The 15,917-nt window shown below is 48.9% G+C and overlaps 8 protein-coding genes across 8 annotated transcripts; 3 read left to right on the top strand and 5 right to left on the bottom strand.

Moving 5' to 3' along the window:
* Positions 1-2,335: 2,335 nt before the first annotated feature.
* ASPSYDRAFT_189549 (uncharacterized protein) lies at positions 2,336-4,511 on the bottom strand. The gene is made up of 5 exons (XM_040843619.1): positions 4,074-4,511; positions 3,875-4,019; positions 3,800-3,814; positions 3,623-3,749; positions 2,336-3,577 (listed from the first exon to the last, which is right to left on the bottom strand). The coding sequence occupies exons 1-5, from the start codon at positions 4,119-4,121 to the stop codon at positions 2,698-2,700; spliced, it is 1,215 nt and encodes a 404-aa protein (XP_040696316.1). The 5' UTR covers positions 4,122-4,511; the 3' UTR covers positions 2,336-2,697.
* Positions 4,512-5,518: 1,007 nt separating this feature from the next.
* ASPSYDRAFT_51918 (uncharacterized protein) lies at positions 5,519-7,019 on the bottom strand. Its single transcript, XM_040848390.1, has 3 exons — positions 6,268-7,019; positions 6,144-6,218; positions 5,519-6,097 (listed from the first exon to the last, which is right to left on the bottom strand). The coding sequence occupies exons 1-3, from the start codon at positions 6,955-6,957 to the stop codon at positions 5,639-5,641; spliced, it is 1,224 nt and encodes a 407-aa protein (XP_040696315.1). The 5' UTR covers positions 6,958-7,019; the 3' UTR covers positions 5,519-5,638.
* Positions 7,020-8,762: 1,743 nt separating this feature from the next.
* On the top strand, positions 8,763-9,518 carry ASPSYDRAFT_37311 (uncharacterized protein; the record flags this gene model as incomplete). The annotated part of the gene is made up of 2 exons (XM_040845527.1): positions 8,763-8,961; positions 9,103-9,518. The coding sequence occupies 2 exons, from the start codon at positions 8,763-8,765 to the stop codon at positions 9,516-9,518; spliced, it is 615 nt and encodes a 204-aa protein (XP_040696314.1).
* On the top strand, positions 9,423-10,122 carry ASPSYDRAFT_51916 (uncharacterized protein). Its single transcript, XM_040848389.1, has one exon. The coding sequence runs from the start codon at positions 9,549-9,551 to the stop codon at positions 9,981-9,983; it is 435 nt and encodes a 144-aa protein (XP_040696313.1). The 5' UTR covers positions 9,423-9,548; the 3' UTR covers positions 9,984-10,122.
* Positions 9,993-10,817, bottom strand: ASPSYDRAFT_37310 (uncharacterized protein; the record flags this gene model as incomplete). Its single annotated transcript, XM_040845526.1, has 4 exons — positions 9,993-10,499; positions 10,560-10,588; positions 10,659-10,676; positions 10,733-10,817. 4 exons carry the CDS (start codon positions 10,815-10,817, stop codon positions 9,993-9,995), a joined length of 639 nt encoding a protein of 212 aa, XP_040696312.1.
* A 676-nt stretch (positions 10,818-11,493) lies between these two features.
* ASPSYDRAFT_705242 (uncharacterized protein) lies at positions 11,494-12,488 on the bottom strand. The gene is made up of 2 exons (XM_040850514.1): positions 12,319-12,488; positions 11,494-12,259 (listed from the first exon to the last, which is right to left on the bottom strand). The coding sequence occupies exon 2, from the start codon at positions 12,136-12,138 to the stop codon at positions 11,947-11,949; it is 192 nt and encodes a 63-aa protein (XP_040696311.1). The 5' UTR covers positions 12,139-12,259; positions 12,319-12,488; the 3' UTR covers positions 11,494-11,946.
* Positions 12,489-12,731: 243 nt separating this feature from the next.
* ASPSYDRAFT_137798 (uncharacterized protein) lies at positions 12,732-14,652 on the top strand (the record flags this gene model as incomplete). Its single annotated transcript, XM_040840805.1, has 1 exon — positions 12,732-14,652. The coding sequence occupies exon 1, from the start codon at positions 13,141-13,143 to the stop codon at positions 14,650-14,652; it is 1,512 nt and encodes a 503-aa protein (XP_040696310.1). The 5' UTR covers positions 12,732-13,140.
* Positions 14,653-14,796: 144 nt separating this feature from the next.
* On the bottom strand, positions 14,797-15,856 carry ASPSYDRAFT_62818 (uncharacterized protein; the record flags this gene model as incomplete). The annotated part of the gene is made up of 4 exons (XM_040850176.1): positions 14,797-14,826; positions 14,893-15,041; positions 15,191-15,299; positions 15,428-15,856. 4 exons carry the CDS (start codon positions 15,854-15,856, stop codon positions 14,797-14,799), a joined length of 717 nt encoding a protein of 238 aa, XP_040696309.1.
* Between the last annotated feature and the right edge of the window lie 61 nt (positions 15,857-15,917).

The raw sequence follows: 15,917 nt of genomic DNA, 5'->3' as shown, positions 1-15,917 counted from the left end.
TTCCCGCTAACACCTAGGCCAGATGAAGATACCCAAGGGAGGTACTTTTGGAAACCCGACTCGACAAGCCAAAAAGCTGAACGTATATAAAGAGCACGATCTGGCTGAGGCCAAGTACAGCGCCGGGAGTAGGAAATCGGCTCTGTAAGCATAGTACTTCTGCTTGCTTACTGGAGGTAGATGAACGGCTAAAAAAGCCGGGCTGACCATGTTAATACGCAGCGGCGTAACCTTGCACAGTTTTATCCAGCAAATCATCCTCAAACAGCAGTGCGATACCGGGCCTGTCAAAAAATTCTCAGTAGCTTTTGACATGTCTCCTGGAATAAGATGTCAGTTGCACCCCTCCGAGGTAAGTTGTGCATTCGGCCAGGGTTGGTGATATTGCTGTGGAGTAAGATAATACTCAGGTTGGGTAGTTCGCTGCTTATTGCAAATTGCACTATATAATCCAATAACGGCGCTATCGGTGATTTGCATTCCCATACTGAAAGTTGTTTTAGAGAAGATAGCAATTCAGGTATATGGTCAAGATATCCTTGGTCCAGTATTGGGTACTCCGGGCTCTTGAATCTCTTTTAGGGAGTCAAATTGGGAGTCTCCGAAAATTAGGGTTCTGGTAAACAAGTCTTCACGAAACGAGAGTCGGAGAACCCGTAGGCTATTCTGTTGGTAGAAGAGCAACGAAGATAGTTATTAGACACTTTGTTGTTCAATCTGAGAACTGCACTAGCCAAGATAGAAGTCGGCAAGCTTTTGGCATGACCCGATCAGTATACCAATATTTGTCTCCCCGATAGAGCTGTCAATAAGTGAAATAGTTGAGATAGAAGGTGAGCCGAGGGGGATACCAGCTGTACTCGTTATGTCGCATGGAGCTTGTCCATCGGCACAGTAATCGTTGATCTCTATCTGCCCCAGGCGTAGTGTAGAGGGAGGGCGGGCAACATGCTTGAAGCACTGGTGCTTTCAGCCCATAGAACCGCTGGTCTTGACAGACGATCGTTGGCCGTACCGTGTGGTATCCTCTTCTCATCTATTTTTGAGTCGTGAGGGGTGAGTCCCCGTAGCTGACGGACAGCAGTAGCTGGGGCAATGGCTTCAATACCGCAATCACGCCCCTGTGGTTATCGGAGCTCAGCCATGCAAAGTCTCCTGGCCGCCTGGTCTCCGTCCAGCGCAGTTTAATAACCGGCGGTTTCGGTGTTGCTTACTTCTTCAAAACGGGCATTTCCTGTCTCTATCACTATAACCCCATGATGTAGCAGCTGCTGATTGTATCTCAGGCGGTCTTTCTTGTGGTTTACCTCCCCGAGTCGCAGCGGTCACTTGCTAAACATGGGTATCCTACTATGGGATATATACCAGATATATACCAGTATACGAACGACGATATATGTGCAGGAGGCGCAACGAGGAAGCTCTGGATATTCTCACTTCCCTTGAAGATTGGCTGGACACGTCTGCTTGCCTGTGGGCTACAGTCATGCAGCAACGTCCAGGCGTCAATGTGTTGGTAAGACGGAATTACTAAGCAGGACTTACGGCGAGGTTTGAGACTCTCCTTAGGTGTATTATTTCGCTCACACCCTTACAACGGACCTTAGATCTAAGGAGAAGCTGTCGCTATATATCTCTACTCGCCTTACCCTTAAATACTGGGCGTTTTCGCTCATTCCAGTGTTCTGCCTCGACCAGATGACCAGAAGGCAGCCTTTGATATGGGGCTCGGTGATCTGCAGCATCAGCTTTCTCCTGCTACGTATACATCGAACATAGATATACATAAGCTAACTCCCAGTAGGCCGGGGTTCTACAAAAAAGACATTACAACAGTGAAAGCCAAAGTCTCCATGGTGTGGTTCTTGTATGCTATCCCCTTCTCGTCTCGCCTCGTCTTGTTTCGACCTTTTCGACCGTTCAAAGTGTCTTCGAAGCCGCGTTCGGTGGAGGACATATGGTTTTCTTCGTGTTGAACGTAGTATTCGCGGCTACGATCTTTCTCTTCTTACCCGAGAGTAGCGGGTGTTCACTTGAGGAGATTGATGACATTATTATGGGCGCGAGCAATAGGCTCTTTGTTGTGGATAGGACGGGTCGGCTTCGTCCTGGATTTCGCAGTCAGTATAAGCGAGGACTGCCGGTGGATAGCAAAGGGCACTATAATATCTAGATACCCCTATCATGGGTCTATCACCGAGAGGAGAGCTCTATTTATATTTACCCACTGCAATCCCATATTACAGGGATGAGAAGGTATGTATATGAAGTCGGGGAAGGACTACAGGGTTGGTCTTATGGTCATAATCCAAAAGAGTTCACAAGAACCTATCACAACAAGTTTGTTAATTCACCAGCAAAGATGGTAAAAACCGAAAGCATACAACAGCTGGGCTATTGCGAGAACCAGCTCTGAGCAATGAGTCGCAGCTGAAGAGAACGAACCGTCAAGACCGCCAATTCCTACAACTCTACTGGTAGCTGTATGCAACCAATAATACTGCGTATCAGGGGGGCTAAGTAAAACTATGCACAAAGGAGGGAATCCACAGGCCCTCCGGTCGCTATGCTAGGACAGACCAGTACAGTGGCATCAGACTGCATAGTTCTTATGCTCTGTCTCTTCCAAAAACATATACATTCAGTATGATCTCGGAGGTCGCCCTCAAAACCTTCTTCTTTCGAATTGATGTTGCGCTATTTTGTTTTGAAGGTGTTGTCCGACAGTATATACCAGAGAGCCATGAATATAAGCAGCCTGATATGTAGCCAACCATACCGGGGTTTTTCATAGTCGTACTGAGTCTTCCTGAATTCCACTATAACAGATCCCGGTTCAGACTCGGGAAACCCTTCGAATGTGACTTTCAATCCCGCCAGCTTGGCCATCTGGCGCCATTCTTGCGGAGTCCGTTCCCGTCCACCATACAATAATATCATCGTTGCATGAGAGGCCGCCATGTCCTTTACCTTTCTACTCTCATGCACTAGGAGCCGCGAGTATGGTTCCATCACTTCAGCCACACGCTGTAAGAGCCGCACTGCGTTGAGATCTGGGAGATTATGTAGGATGTAAGAGAGGCTGTAAATCAGTGCGCCCTTGACTGGCTGGGGGCTACTCTCATCACTGTAATCCCACTGGCTTATAGTAACGCCAGGCACATCATCAAGGTCATGCTGAAATTCCTCGACAACCAGATCCTCTGTCTGGAGTTGTGGGAAAGCATCTTTAAGCTGTAGCAATAGCTCGCCTCTTCCGCCACCAATATCCACAATCTTGGTGGATGTGGATGGGCCACCTTCTGCGAGGACAGCGCCTAGACTGTACCCGACTGACTTGAGCTGCTCGGGTATGGTTGTCACCCCACCAAATTTGCCGGCCATAAAGCTGTTGAAGCTATCCATACGACCCTCAGCTGCCATAATTGCATATGTATTCATCTTCCTGTACTCGTCTCTTCCCATGAGCTCATATGCATATTGCATTGGTGTATCATTCGCCTGGAAAGGGTATGCAAAGCTCTCGGCTTTGAGTTTTCGCATCATAAACGACGCGGCGAGAATAACCTCAGTGGAACTTGATGCAATTAGCGCAAAAATTCAGCATTGGTCAGGGCCTCACAAGTGAATTCCCCCATGGACCGCGGAGGGATTTGATGCCAGGTGTCGAGTAAGGTCATTGGCGGCAAATTGACCCTCTTCCACTACATCTAGCAGACCTAGCCCACCCATCGCCAGCAACGTGTCATCTGCGTTTGTCAACTAGGAAGCATAACATGTAGCTATCTCCATCACCTACCAATGAGTTGTAGAGCTGATAAATCACGGACTGTTAGCAGTGAGCTGCAACACTTGCGAAACAGCGTAGCCTTACGCGGTACAACATTCAGGGCACTATTGGTAACCCTGGTTTGGTAGGCACCCAGGACATCCCGTGCAGAAAGGGAATCATCACTTTTAGCAATAATACTGAAGAGATCCAGGTGCGCAGCGACGGGGAAAAAAGCGAGTAATGCGGGCTAAAACCCGTCAGTCGCGAGAATAAACTATCAGGGTCGATAGATATCCCATACTGTTGACAATATACGGGAGACTTGGCCGGCCACTGGGATCGGGGCCATGATTGAAACTGTATAACGTCTAGCCAGCGATCCTCGATAATAGGGGTCGTTCGTGAGACCGTGTGGGAGACGACGGATTATATCGGCAACGGTGTGCAGTGATATCGAGGTTGCGGTCAGGCCATAACCGGGGTGAAAATGACATAGGATTCTCGGTCTCGATAAGAAACGAGGGATGGAATTTAACGAAAAGTAGGGATGGGAGGGGTGGGTACGAGGCAAGCCCTTTCCGCGGCGCGTCCAATGTGGGTGAGGAACAGAATGTCAAAACATTGAGCAACCTAGACTGGCAATAATGAGACGCAGTAATTTGTTGGATTTCGGCTAAATACTGCTACGTGCCGGTCACTAGCTAGTCACTTGGCCTCGATAGTATGACAGACTGAAACGGTGGTTCATGCAACTCTCATGTAGCAAGAATAGGGATGCCCTTTCTGGACCCTGAACTTGGTGATACCTCCCGCACCGAGTGCACCACCCTGCGTTAATGCATCAATGTTTTATGTCGACTCATGCATACTTTCAGCCCTCAAATGCGACGTAGCCGGCTTCCCAAATTCGCGACTGGTCAGTTCTGCCGTCGGCAAAGTGACTTGTACGCCAAATGAACATGCCAATGCGATACTCCTTACCTATATAATGCTGGACAGGCTTCACCCAATTACATTGCAAGGTCGCGTATCCCTTGCACCATACAGGAAAAGACTGGGAGATCCGCAATACCTGAACTTGAAGAGGGACGAGGAACTAGTCATAAAAGTATACAAATTATAGTGTCACATGTTAGCCCAATTCACCAGAACAGGTTGGTTGAAGTTGCTTTTTGTCTGTCAAGGAGCAGAATGCGAAGACGGAAAGCAAAATCGCGATGGAAGCTGTGCTGAGTATCAACTGGCGTATCAGTCTAAAACAGTCTGGGGGCAATCTCACCGTATATCAAATTCATGTAGAAATAGCCGACCGTAACGTGGAGATATCCGGAAAAGTTAAGACAGACTGAGACCATATAGTGGATTACAGAGGATACTATATTATGGACTGAGGAGCCTATCCGATATCGACTAACTTACAAAAGAGACTATTGCCAACATTTGTCCAAGAAAGTATAAGAAGTCTTTCTGTTCTTCGGTCTTTACTTCCGGTATCTCAGATTTTTAGTCCGCGAGAGGTCAGATGAATGAGGTGTACTGATAGGGATATATATCCGCCTAATTACTGCAGACCCACCCCCTTGCTCCCTGGGGTAAAGACGGTCGCTTCTCAACCTGCTTTTGTATGGGAAGATGAATGTGCTTCCTCACTATGTGAGGTCTCTATATCACTACCCCATAGCCTTTGCTAAGAGCTTTGTTGGGCTTCGCTACGAATCAGGTAATATTCTTACTATATTCTTACCTGACTTAGTTTCCCTAATTTAGTATCCACTATCTATAAAGTACTAATACGATCAAGGCTCTTGTAATTTCTTCTTTCCTACAACGAGGCAGCCAATCCTGTTTCCCATAATCTCTTATCTTCTAGACCTCGGTGTAGGTCACCGTTGTGTCCATGACACCGGGGTTTTCATTAAGCAGCTTCGTCAACTGAGCATTTCTGGTCGCTTCATCGGGGATTGCCTTGATACGAGCGGCCTGCTGCCAGAACAATTCGCGCTTTTCTTGCAATTCGGCGCTCCGTTGCGCTTCAAGGTCCTTTTCGCTCAGACCAATAGGCTCACTTTCAATGAAGATCTCTTCCTCGAGCGGGCCAGAGTCTTCCTCTCCCTCTTCACTCTCCTTCTCCTCTTCCTCCTTCCTCTTCTGCTCGGCCGCCTTCCGCTCTGCCTCTACATCAACCTTCTCCTCTCCAATGCGGTTCCCAGCATCGTCATAGACGTCCCGGTAAAGGGCAACACCATCCTGATTTCCGTTCTCGTCGTAGGTCGGCTTGTAATACCCATTTGCCGTTGCAGCTTGCTTCTCGGTTTGTTTCAGGGGCTGCTAATCGTTAGTACACCATCAAACAACTCCTGGTGGGACTTACCATGCTCCGGAAGGCCTGAATCCTGTGAAGCTTGAATCCAGCTCCACCGAATGAGACGACAAGTCCTTGGTCGCCCTGTATACTGTTAGAATTTGGCATTGCACCAGGAAAGCATAACCATCACCTCTGTCGCTTCATATGTCTTCCATCCCTTGGATTCGAGCTTTTTCAATGACGACCCACTCGCCCCGACCTTTGCAATCCCAGTGGCTCCAACTTCTGCTCCTGCGCTGGTATCACGGCTATGTCCACTTTCCATAGTGATGGCACACTCTGGGGTCGACCATGTCGTATGGATTGCCCACAGTCCGTAGTCTTTGATATCATCGCCGTAATCGGACTTCACAAGGGCCTTTGCGTTATCCTTCACCCACCCGGCTATCGAGGGACCAGGTGCACCGGCGAATCTCTCATTTTTCACAACCTCGGTGTTGATCAGAGCTGCTTTGCCAGTCGAGCCGACCTTGTTCTTTGCATTCGCAGAGACGTCCACTGGGGCGGCACTCAGAGCACCGGAGAGGCCGGCGTCAAGGCCAAAGCTTGATTCCGCTTCACTTCCAGAGGAGACGGTCTTCCACATGCTCTCTGTCGGTCTATCCATGGTAAGGGGCCGCTTGATGCCTGTAAATCCATCTTTCTCTGGGCGGCCTTCCTCAGAGATGTCCGTGATCTGAACCCACCTTCCATATCCATCGAAGTATCCGACCGAACCAGGGTGGAGGTCACTGTATCGTTGGGGCGTGTATAGGAAGTGGCCCTCACCGTTGCCCTTCATGAGCTCAGCGTACTCCTCGCGCATTGATGGAAGTGCCATTTTGAGATAGTGTGCAAGGTGGTAATCTGAATTTTGAGGAAAGAAACTTGAAGAGCCCATTCTCATCTGAGGGGTACCTCAATTTAATGTGTGGGCGGGATAGATGTGCGGGTCGATACTCGGCTGAATGGGTCAAAGTGATCGTGTTCGTGAAGATCTCCCCGCTCGTGCACAGGCACTAATTACACTAAGATCAATAGATCCTTATAATTTGGCATTGACGAGATATGACCCATAGACAAAGGTTTGTTGCCAGCCTCTCTGATCGATAGGATCACGTTCGCGAACCTGTGCTGGCCGTCGAAATGTGGACCGCTCCGCTAAGATCGTGGCGTGCGAACGATTTCGGAAACGAGCATCACACATTCCATTTCCTTCCCAAGGGCGTGGCTGTAAATTACATGTTGATAATAGCTTCATTGTGTATATAATGTGTCTGATGATGTCGCCGCTATATATCCGTCATTCCCCTGGTTCTTGCAGGGAGTTGTTTACATTACGCCTGACGATCGGTAGCCCAGTGGATCAAATCCAGCCTCCCGTGCAGATAATGACATAGATTCGATCCACAAGCTGAGCCGACGGGCTGGCAACTTGGCAAGGCTCCATACGTGGGAGATCCTGCAGAGCTAGAGTGGCTGGAATATCAGACATAATGGGCTGAGATCTGTTGGCAGCTATGAAGTAGGAGTCTCAGAATGATACCTTCAAATCTTGGTAGCGAATTAACGCCACTGCGTTGTCCATACGCTGTAATTTGATGACAGGCTTATCTTATTTGGATGGTGCTTTGGCACTCAGATCTGTATTGGCCTTTTGATCTGAAAAATGACATCATTATCTAGGGACAGTGCGGCATTCATTCATGGGTCCTCGAGCAGTGGTACCTCACTTCACCTCAGATTGTGGCCTGCCGGGCGGGAATAAAATAGAGTTGTTGCAAGAGAGCGAGTCAAGTTTCACGGTCATTCATTGGGAAGGGGCGGACGCAAATCCAATTATGGTATTCAGCACAGAATAGGAACTTTAACGGGTATAAGAACTTGAATTTAATTGAATTGGAGTTCTTCATCTCGACTCTGGTTGGTATTGTGTCGGTACATTATCTCGTCTACTCAGTTTTCCTCTATCTAAAGGGTCGCAAGATACATTATAGGGTCAGTACTCGGTTATTGTTGTTCGCGACTCGAAACCTCAAGCAAAACAGACCAAGCGCGCCACTTTAGATATTTTGTTTTGTAAGGACCATTAACATAGTAGGTCCTTTAAGCAGCTTTATTCTACCTTTACTGTCTCCAATTTCACTTGCAAAGAAGAAATTGAAATAGCCTATATAAATAAGGCAGCTATTAGTCTTTATCTGAGCTCTGTACCAAGTAGATAGGGGTTATATTCCCTGTGTTAGACAGGCCGGTGACTTAAATCTACAATAATAGTAGTATTATACAAGCCCGAAAAAAGAGGACGACGTGAAATAAATGCTACCAAACTCTAAATAAGATATAGTGAATGTTAAGGTGGTTCGTTCCCAATTTGTCACGCCACTCCCAGGCCAGCCTTTCTTTGTCCTCCATCAGCAGCAGAGTGGGAAAGTCTATTGCGATAGTAGAGGTGGCGAGCTTTTAGGCTTCTATGACAACTCAAACCTGCAGAATCGTCCGGTGCTGCGTCATGGTTCATAATCAGACAAGTCAGCCGCCAGTCCATTATATATCTCCACCTATCCCATGCGGTAGCTTAATGGGTTGAGACACAGACCAAGATACCACCCACACCCTGCGATAGCAGCTGCCAACTGAAGAATAATGGACAGAACAGAGGAAGGGAACATAGGGGATTTAGACGAGGCAGACCAGCTCCCCGTCAAGGACCCCAGAAAGGACGCCAACCCCATATGTTATATCTGCAGCTCCGACTTCGGCGAATTCGACGGAAGAACGAAACTCATGACAGGAATATATTCCGCTGAGTCTGTAAATCCTCACTTGCGGAATCGGGAGGGTGGTGGGTGGTGTCGCTTTTATCGTATGAGTATGCACGCACTGTTTCCCCGGTTTCCTTTGCTTCCCTTCCCTTCATTCCGGTTGACTCTGTTGAAAGCACTTGATATGGTCCATGGATACTGGTGCTAATGCGGATCGACAGTCCTCTTCCACCCACGGAAAAGTATATGCCGCCTGTCTGGCGTATCACTTTTCAGCGACAAGGACCTTGGCTTTCATACGCGCCAGGCGCCGTGGAACGAGGACAAACTGATCATAAGATCAGAAAGCAATCCAGGCATGCATGAAGAGCTCCTAGTAACGGCACTACAGCATGAGGCGCAGCACCACTCTGCCCCGGATAGGCTCACGTGTTTTATGATGCATGCTCGGTGCTGGCAACTACTTCGCAGGCACAAGGCTTGGACATTATCTGGGGGCGACGTCAAGATCATACTAAAGGCGCTACGTCGTAAGAGTGCCCGGGACTGGAACGATTCACTATACAATCCTATTGAGTTCCTGGCTTTACTTCGGGAGAAAGGCTTGCGGATTCTTTACGATGACATGGGTAATTGAATTAGCCACATTGTTTGAGGCCCTGCAAATATGGATGCTAATTACTGGGCCTTCGCGCCGATAGACCCTTTTTATTGTCCTCGTGCACAGGGAATTATTCGACAAGCTCGGCGCAGGACAAAACGAAGGTTTCAAGTTATACGATACGGCCAAAAGAAGACGTACTTGGATCGTCTTCCACCAGAAATCCTACGGGTGACCGCAAATTTGCTCCCTTCCGCGGACGTTGCAGCAGTCCAGAAGCCAATGGAATCTTACTTAGGCGATGGGTATTGGCGCTCGAGAGTCGCAGATCTTTTCCACGAAGTTCGAGATTTATCTAGCGAGACCTTAGACTGGGAGTATCTATGCTTTGAGCTGGAGCGGCTCGAATTTGAAAGGAACGGGCAATCAAATGGTCGGCGATACGTTCTTCAACATTTGGAGGAGATTACTCGCTTTGTCTCTGGTATAATACATGTCTAACAATACTGATCAATTATGATTATCTTTAATGTGCTGAAGTAGTTGAATGATGGTTTGCGCATCGTTGTTCACCTGATAGGGTTGGACCTGATGTCGCATGGGCTCGATATCATCTTTCTCGTCGCTATATTCATAGAACCGCACCTCCGTCCCGATTGCAATGGCGCCGTAACACATTGCCCGTGCTGTCTGGCCCTGGCGAGCTGTTCGGCCCCAACCTCGGAGGTATTGGCGGAGCTGTCTTTCGGCACTTAGCCAGCCTGGCCGGCGACGGCCCCTTGGTGTCTTCTTGGTCTCTACGACGAAGAAGGGCCGGCGAAGGGATCCGACCCAGTCGCAGATGGTGAAGTCGGTATATCCACCGGGGTTTCTGGCATGCGGTTCGACGGCATAGTGGCCTTCGAAGGCTGGAAAAATCGTCCCCAGAATAACACTCCATGTAGCCCCCACGTAGTCCTCGGGGTTGCTGCAGTTGATTCTGGCATACTCCCTGGGGAAGTTATTGAGGGTGTTGTACTGTTTGTTTCGTCAAATGGAGCCATGCTACTGCGCAGCTAGTCTAGAAAGACATCTTACGTTTGCTCGGGCCATTTTGTGGAGAAGGTCTTGTTACGCTACAAAGCTATTAGTATACACGAGGACCTAATATTCATAGGTACGTAGGAGTCCACTTACATTCTGATTTGACAGGTTCTGGTGGCTTGATTCACGCGCAGCGAAAGAGAAAGAAAGGAAAAAGGCCTACGCACGCTGGCGCTTCCGTAGACCCCAGTCATAGCCTTCGGCCTGCGCCTTCCAAACGGGGCTTATTCTGAATGCATTATTGTTCCTCATCTTGAATGGAGTAAATGCTATCTAAGGAAGGCACGGTATGGGCCGGGAAGAAAGCACAGAAAATCACCCCCAACATTAAACCAACCCAGCCCTATATCGCATGAGGTGTAACGAGGCCAATGACGATTGTTACATAGGCCTAAATCAACCCTCTGGATCTGCTGCGGGTGTCTTGAATAAACAAAGTGGATTTCACGTCTTCCGAAAGTAGGAGGGTGTTATCTTCGCTTGGTCCAAGGTACTTGCTCTCTTTCTGGGTAGTTCGTCTCCAACGCGGGCCACTGTGGCAGGAGCAGCTACTCCCAGGACACAGATTAGGTCTTCCAATTTAGGCCTGTCAACTAGCACTTACACCACCGTTTCCGATGCTACACAGTCGCACTTGTCGTCCCCCCCAAAGCGGCGTAGTTTCTTACCTTGATATCACCCGTCTCTCCTGCACTCACCCAAGACTTAGTACCTATCACCCATGAAGCAGCAACACCCGCAGGACCCTTTCCACTTCTAATTACGTTGATAATGGTGGCTTAAGTACGGCTGAGCGGACGGGAAGCCCTGTTTTCCACACCCTGTGGTCGTATGCACTACATAAATAAAACAATTGATTTATAAAGTGCATTAGATTACGGCGGATAACTATTCATCTCCTTAGAAGAATTTGGTATTTAGATAAGGGATTTGTATGACTTCATTAAGCTAGGCGCTGCATGATATAAGTGACCGTAAATGTAGGATAGACTCGAAGCAGGTTGTTTCTCATACAGAGCATTTCTCAGGCAATGGAAACTGGCAAATCATGTGTGTTGTATACCATATCCTGGTTGAAGTCACTATTTCTTTCAAATTATATTAGGAAACCCTATAAATACGGCTTAATTGATACTGCATAAGACCAGGACACCGTGACACGAGGAGAGTCGGATAACGAAGGCGCGAATTGAATGCTATTATAAACAGAGTTTAACCCAAATGCATTCATGACTGTACTGAGAACTGGTTTCTGGCTCTTGAAGTTCCCGGAGCCTGGGCCCTCGAAGATAATACTTTGGAGGTCCCCATGAGTCCAGTCCTGTCACTCTTTCGCAACCAGCTTAACAGGATCGCCCTCCTCAACCCAACCGCAATACGATTAGCTCACAGAATATCCTATCAATTGCTGAACCTCCAGAGGGTGGGATTTGACGACATCTCGATGAATTGCAAGGAACTGATTCTCGTCCTGTCGGAGACAATCCTTGACCATGTGCATAGAGTAGATATTCCGTCGGCTGTTCGCGGACTTGTTTTCTCCAACACCATGCCAGACGCTACCAATGATCATAAAGACGTGGTCGACATTCGTCTCACAAGTGGAGCGGAGGGACTAGTCAGGTGCCAAGACCATCCTCCCATTTGTGGGATCCGACAATGACTTGCGTAGCACCATTTTTGTAGTTGGTGTCCTGGGCCACAAAACAGCATCAGTGATGAGGAATAACCCCGGATGCCTCGCTTGTCATACTGTGCCTGCAATCAAAAGACCCAAAAAGCTGAAATCTCCGCTCCCTTCTTCATGATAGTAGTGCTGCGGAATGTCATCACGGCGCAGCGGTTGCCCTACAGTCCTCGGTCCACGAGGAAAAGCCTGTGAAACTGGCAAAATTGGACCGGAAACGCAAATGCTTCTGGAGCCGCCCCACCACGGATAGCTGAGAAAGAGGGTCAGTGGACTGATGACACTGGATGCCTGCAGGCCAGGAGGAACCTTACGTTACATCACGAAAAAGCTTCTTTACTAGCGCAGAGTCTTACTTGATTACACTTTGTAGTATAAAGTGCTGAGATTTGACTTCCGAGATATTAAGTTCACCAGCTAACCTCTAGTGTGAAGTAATAATAGATAGCCATTAGAAGACAACTATATAGACTTATCAGGTTTAAGAATATTAAATCTACTGACTTGTGAACAGGGAGGATACAGTACAAGTTACGATGGTACGGCTCCACCCCACGGGGAATTGCGGGGTTACCGCCGATTGGACCGGAAATTGGAGTTGACAGCAGCAATTCAGGGCTGCGAGTGGGACACTCCAGAAGTCATTGGAGATACCAGACTCAGAAGGGAAAGTCTACCCTACAGAAACCCAGTGGTACCTAAATTCTTTCCCTTTCCGGTTTGCCCTGATTGCTCCCCCAGATACCACTCATAAATGTGGGAAGAACCTTCGAAATTGACTCCAGCACCAGCTTAACCATATCTACGAACACCACTCAATCAATTCATTTCGAGAGTTACAGGACCAACAGAACTTCATTCATCAACCTGCGTGCAAGGTCTACCGTCATGACCCAAAAGTCCGAGTCTCCGGGTAGCCCATCCCGGGGTGTCGAGAAGACCTTGACCGACGCCGAGATCCCCCCGGAACAATTGGAAAAACGGTATACCCTCCTATCTGTGATCGCATTCGCCTTCACTACAATGAACTCATGGATGGCGTTCGCGTCCGGCATCGCAGTTCCGCTTGCGTGTGGCGGAGGCCCTGGCATTATCTACGGCCTCATCGTGGGAGCTGTCGTGATGGCCGTCATCAATGTTGGTTCGGCAGAATTGGCTTCTGCTTTCCCTTCGGCCGGGGGCCAGTACCATATGGTCTTCATGGTGTTTCCGAAATCATCACGTCGGGCGGCCGCCTTTTTCGTGGGATGGATTACGATCGTCTACCTCATGGCGGCGTTGGTATCCTGCAATTTCTTTGTAGCGAGCTCAATCCTCGAGCTCGTTGCGCTCTGGACTGAGACGTATCAGGTTCAAGCATGGCATACCTATCTGCTTCATGTGGCGTTATGTATCGTTGGGTTCTCCCTGACAGCTCGATTCCCGGCAGCCGTGGGATGGTTAGGTGTTGGCATCTTCTTTCTGTCACTGATGGGCTTCGTCGCCTCGATGGTCACCCTATTGGTTGTCAGCGAAGAAATGCAGAGCAGTGACGCGGTATTCCGCAACTTTGAAAATACTAGTGGATGGTCGGATGGCTGGGCAATGATTATCGGAATCACAGGGTGCCTTTGGGCGTACAGCGGTGGTGATGCACCAACACACGTCGCGGAAGAAGTGCCGAACCCCAGTCGCAATGTGCCGATTGCCATGTGCGTCTCGATCGGCCTGGGGTTTGTCACCGTTCTGGCGTGGATTATTGCGCTCATGTTCGTCGTGAAAGATGTCGACGCGATTGTGGATTCGACTGTTCCGATATTGGAGGTATACAACCAAGCATTGGGGTCCAGGGTCGCGAGCACCATCTGGAGTGTGTACTATATGGTGATGTTTTACGATATTGTTCTGAATCTCTTCATCTTTGGAGGTCGAACGATCTGGTCCATGTCTCGTGACGGCGGTATTCCCTTCGCCAGATGGTTCTCTCATCTCCAATGGAACAGTCCAGTGCGAGCGACAGCTCTCATGCTGGCTCTGCAGATTGTCGTCGGCATCCTATACATCATCTCATCCGAAGCCTACAGCAGCTTCATCAATCTCACCTTGTTCAACCTCAATATCACCTTTGCGATTCCTCAGGCAGCTCTTTTCTTCCGTGGCCGGGGGTGTCTCCCAGAACGAGCTTTTTCGCTGGGAAGATATGGATCTGCCGTTAATCTGGTGGCGACCTTGTTCATAATTCTTTTCTCCATATCATTTTGTTTCCCCGTGTCCGTGCCCGTTACCGGGTCGTCGATGAACTATTTGGTCGTTGTCATGGCTATTTCGTGGATTATTCTAGCCGCGCTGTGGTGGGGAGGACTGAACAAGACGTTCACTGGGCCGCGAGAGATTATCGAGAGTGAGAATGGGAGCTTTTAGATGTATTAACTAAAGGCTGTCGCGAGATAGCGTCACGGATAATCTGTATTAGACACTGTTATACGAAAAAGCCAAGTCTGGACAACTATGAAATTTAAATGCAACTTCTCTTCCTCCTGAAGCAATAATCTTCATTCTTCACACTCATTGTTTCATCACGTATTTGCCCTCGATCTGGTTACAAGTTGCTTAGACGTCAGAAACAATACCAACGCAAATATATTGACACAGGGAACCCACTTGGCCTTTCGACATCTCACTCGTCAACTCTTCTATCTCCCCCAATGCAGCCCATTTCACTCGAGGGACCACAACCCGATTTTGGACAAATATCAAAGCCTCGAGGATATCAGCACGAGTACCCACGGACGAACCCTTGACCGTCCACCCTAATCGATCATCCGCAACGGGAGGAAGTCCACTTTGGCATGCTCTGGCAGAATAGAGACGCACATTCAAGTGCGGAATGGTCCCAGCATATCAAAAGCCTTCTGATATGCTGCAGCGGCGGTGGTCGTGATAACCACAGCCCTAACACCTTGTCCATCAGTCAACTCTTTGACTTTCTTCCCTGCAGCTTCTCCAGAAGGAAACACGTCCACGTAGTGCTCTGCACCCTGGGATTTGCAATACGCCTCCTTGCAGCGCTTGAATCGTCCACGATAACGCGGTACCCCATTGCATGTCCGAAAGCCACTCGTAGTGCTCACACATCGCCGCCGGCCCCCGAGACCACCATCTATTGTCCCGGTGTCAAACGGCAGCCCTTGATCACTTTATAGGCGGTCACACCACCGCAAACAATTGGCGCGACCTCTTCATCCGGCACGTCGTCAAAGGCTGGGGGAATGCGAGCGAGATATCGCAATGGCATGATCGTATACTCGCCAAAGATGTCTGGATATGCTTTCGCCGAGTGCAGGCCTTCTGCACAACGCGTTTCCCCTTCGTTAGTAGGATCCAGGCAGTAGCTGCAAACGCCGTAGATGTCGCGGGTCCAGGCGACTCCGACTCGCGGACCAATTTCGACTCTTGGGTCCAGTGATGGGACGTCCGATCCAATCGCCGCAATTCGACCGACTCCTTCATGGCCCAAGATATTTCCGACAGGTCCCATATGTCCGAGGGCCATGCCTAAATCTGAGCCACAGAGGGAAGTGACGGAAAGACGGATCAGCAGCTCATTCGGGCCTGGTACTGGCATAGGTAGAGCCGCGAGTTGGAGCTGAGTAGGGACGGAGGTTGGGGGCTGTCAAGGATGATTA

The sequence above is a fragment of the Aspergillus sydowii genome (assembly GCF_001890705.1).
Source record: "Aspergillus sydowii CBS 593.65 unplaced genomic scaffold ASPSYscaffold_20, whole genome shotgun sequence".
Lineage (NCBI taxonomy): Eukaryota > Fungi > Ascomycota > Eurotiomycetes > Eurotiales > Aspergillaceae > Aspergillus > Aspergillus sydowii.
Note: the sequence above shows the minus strand (reverse complement) of the source record. Positions and strands in the feature narration are given on the sequence as shown.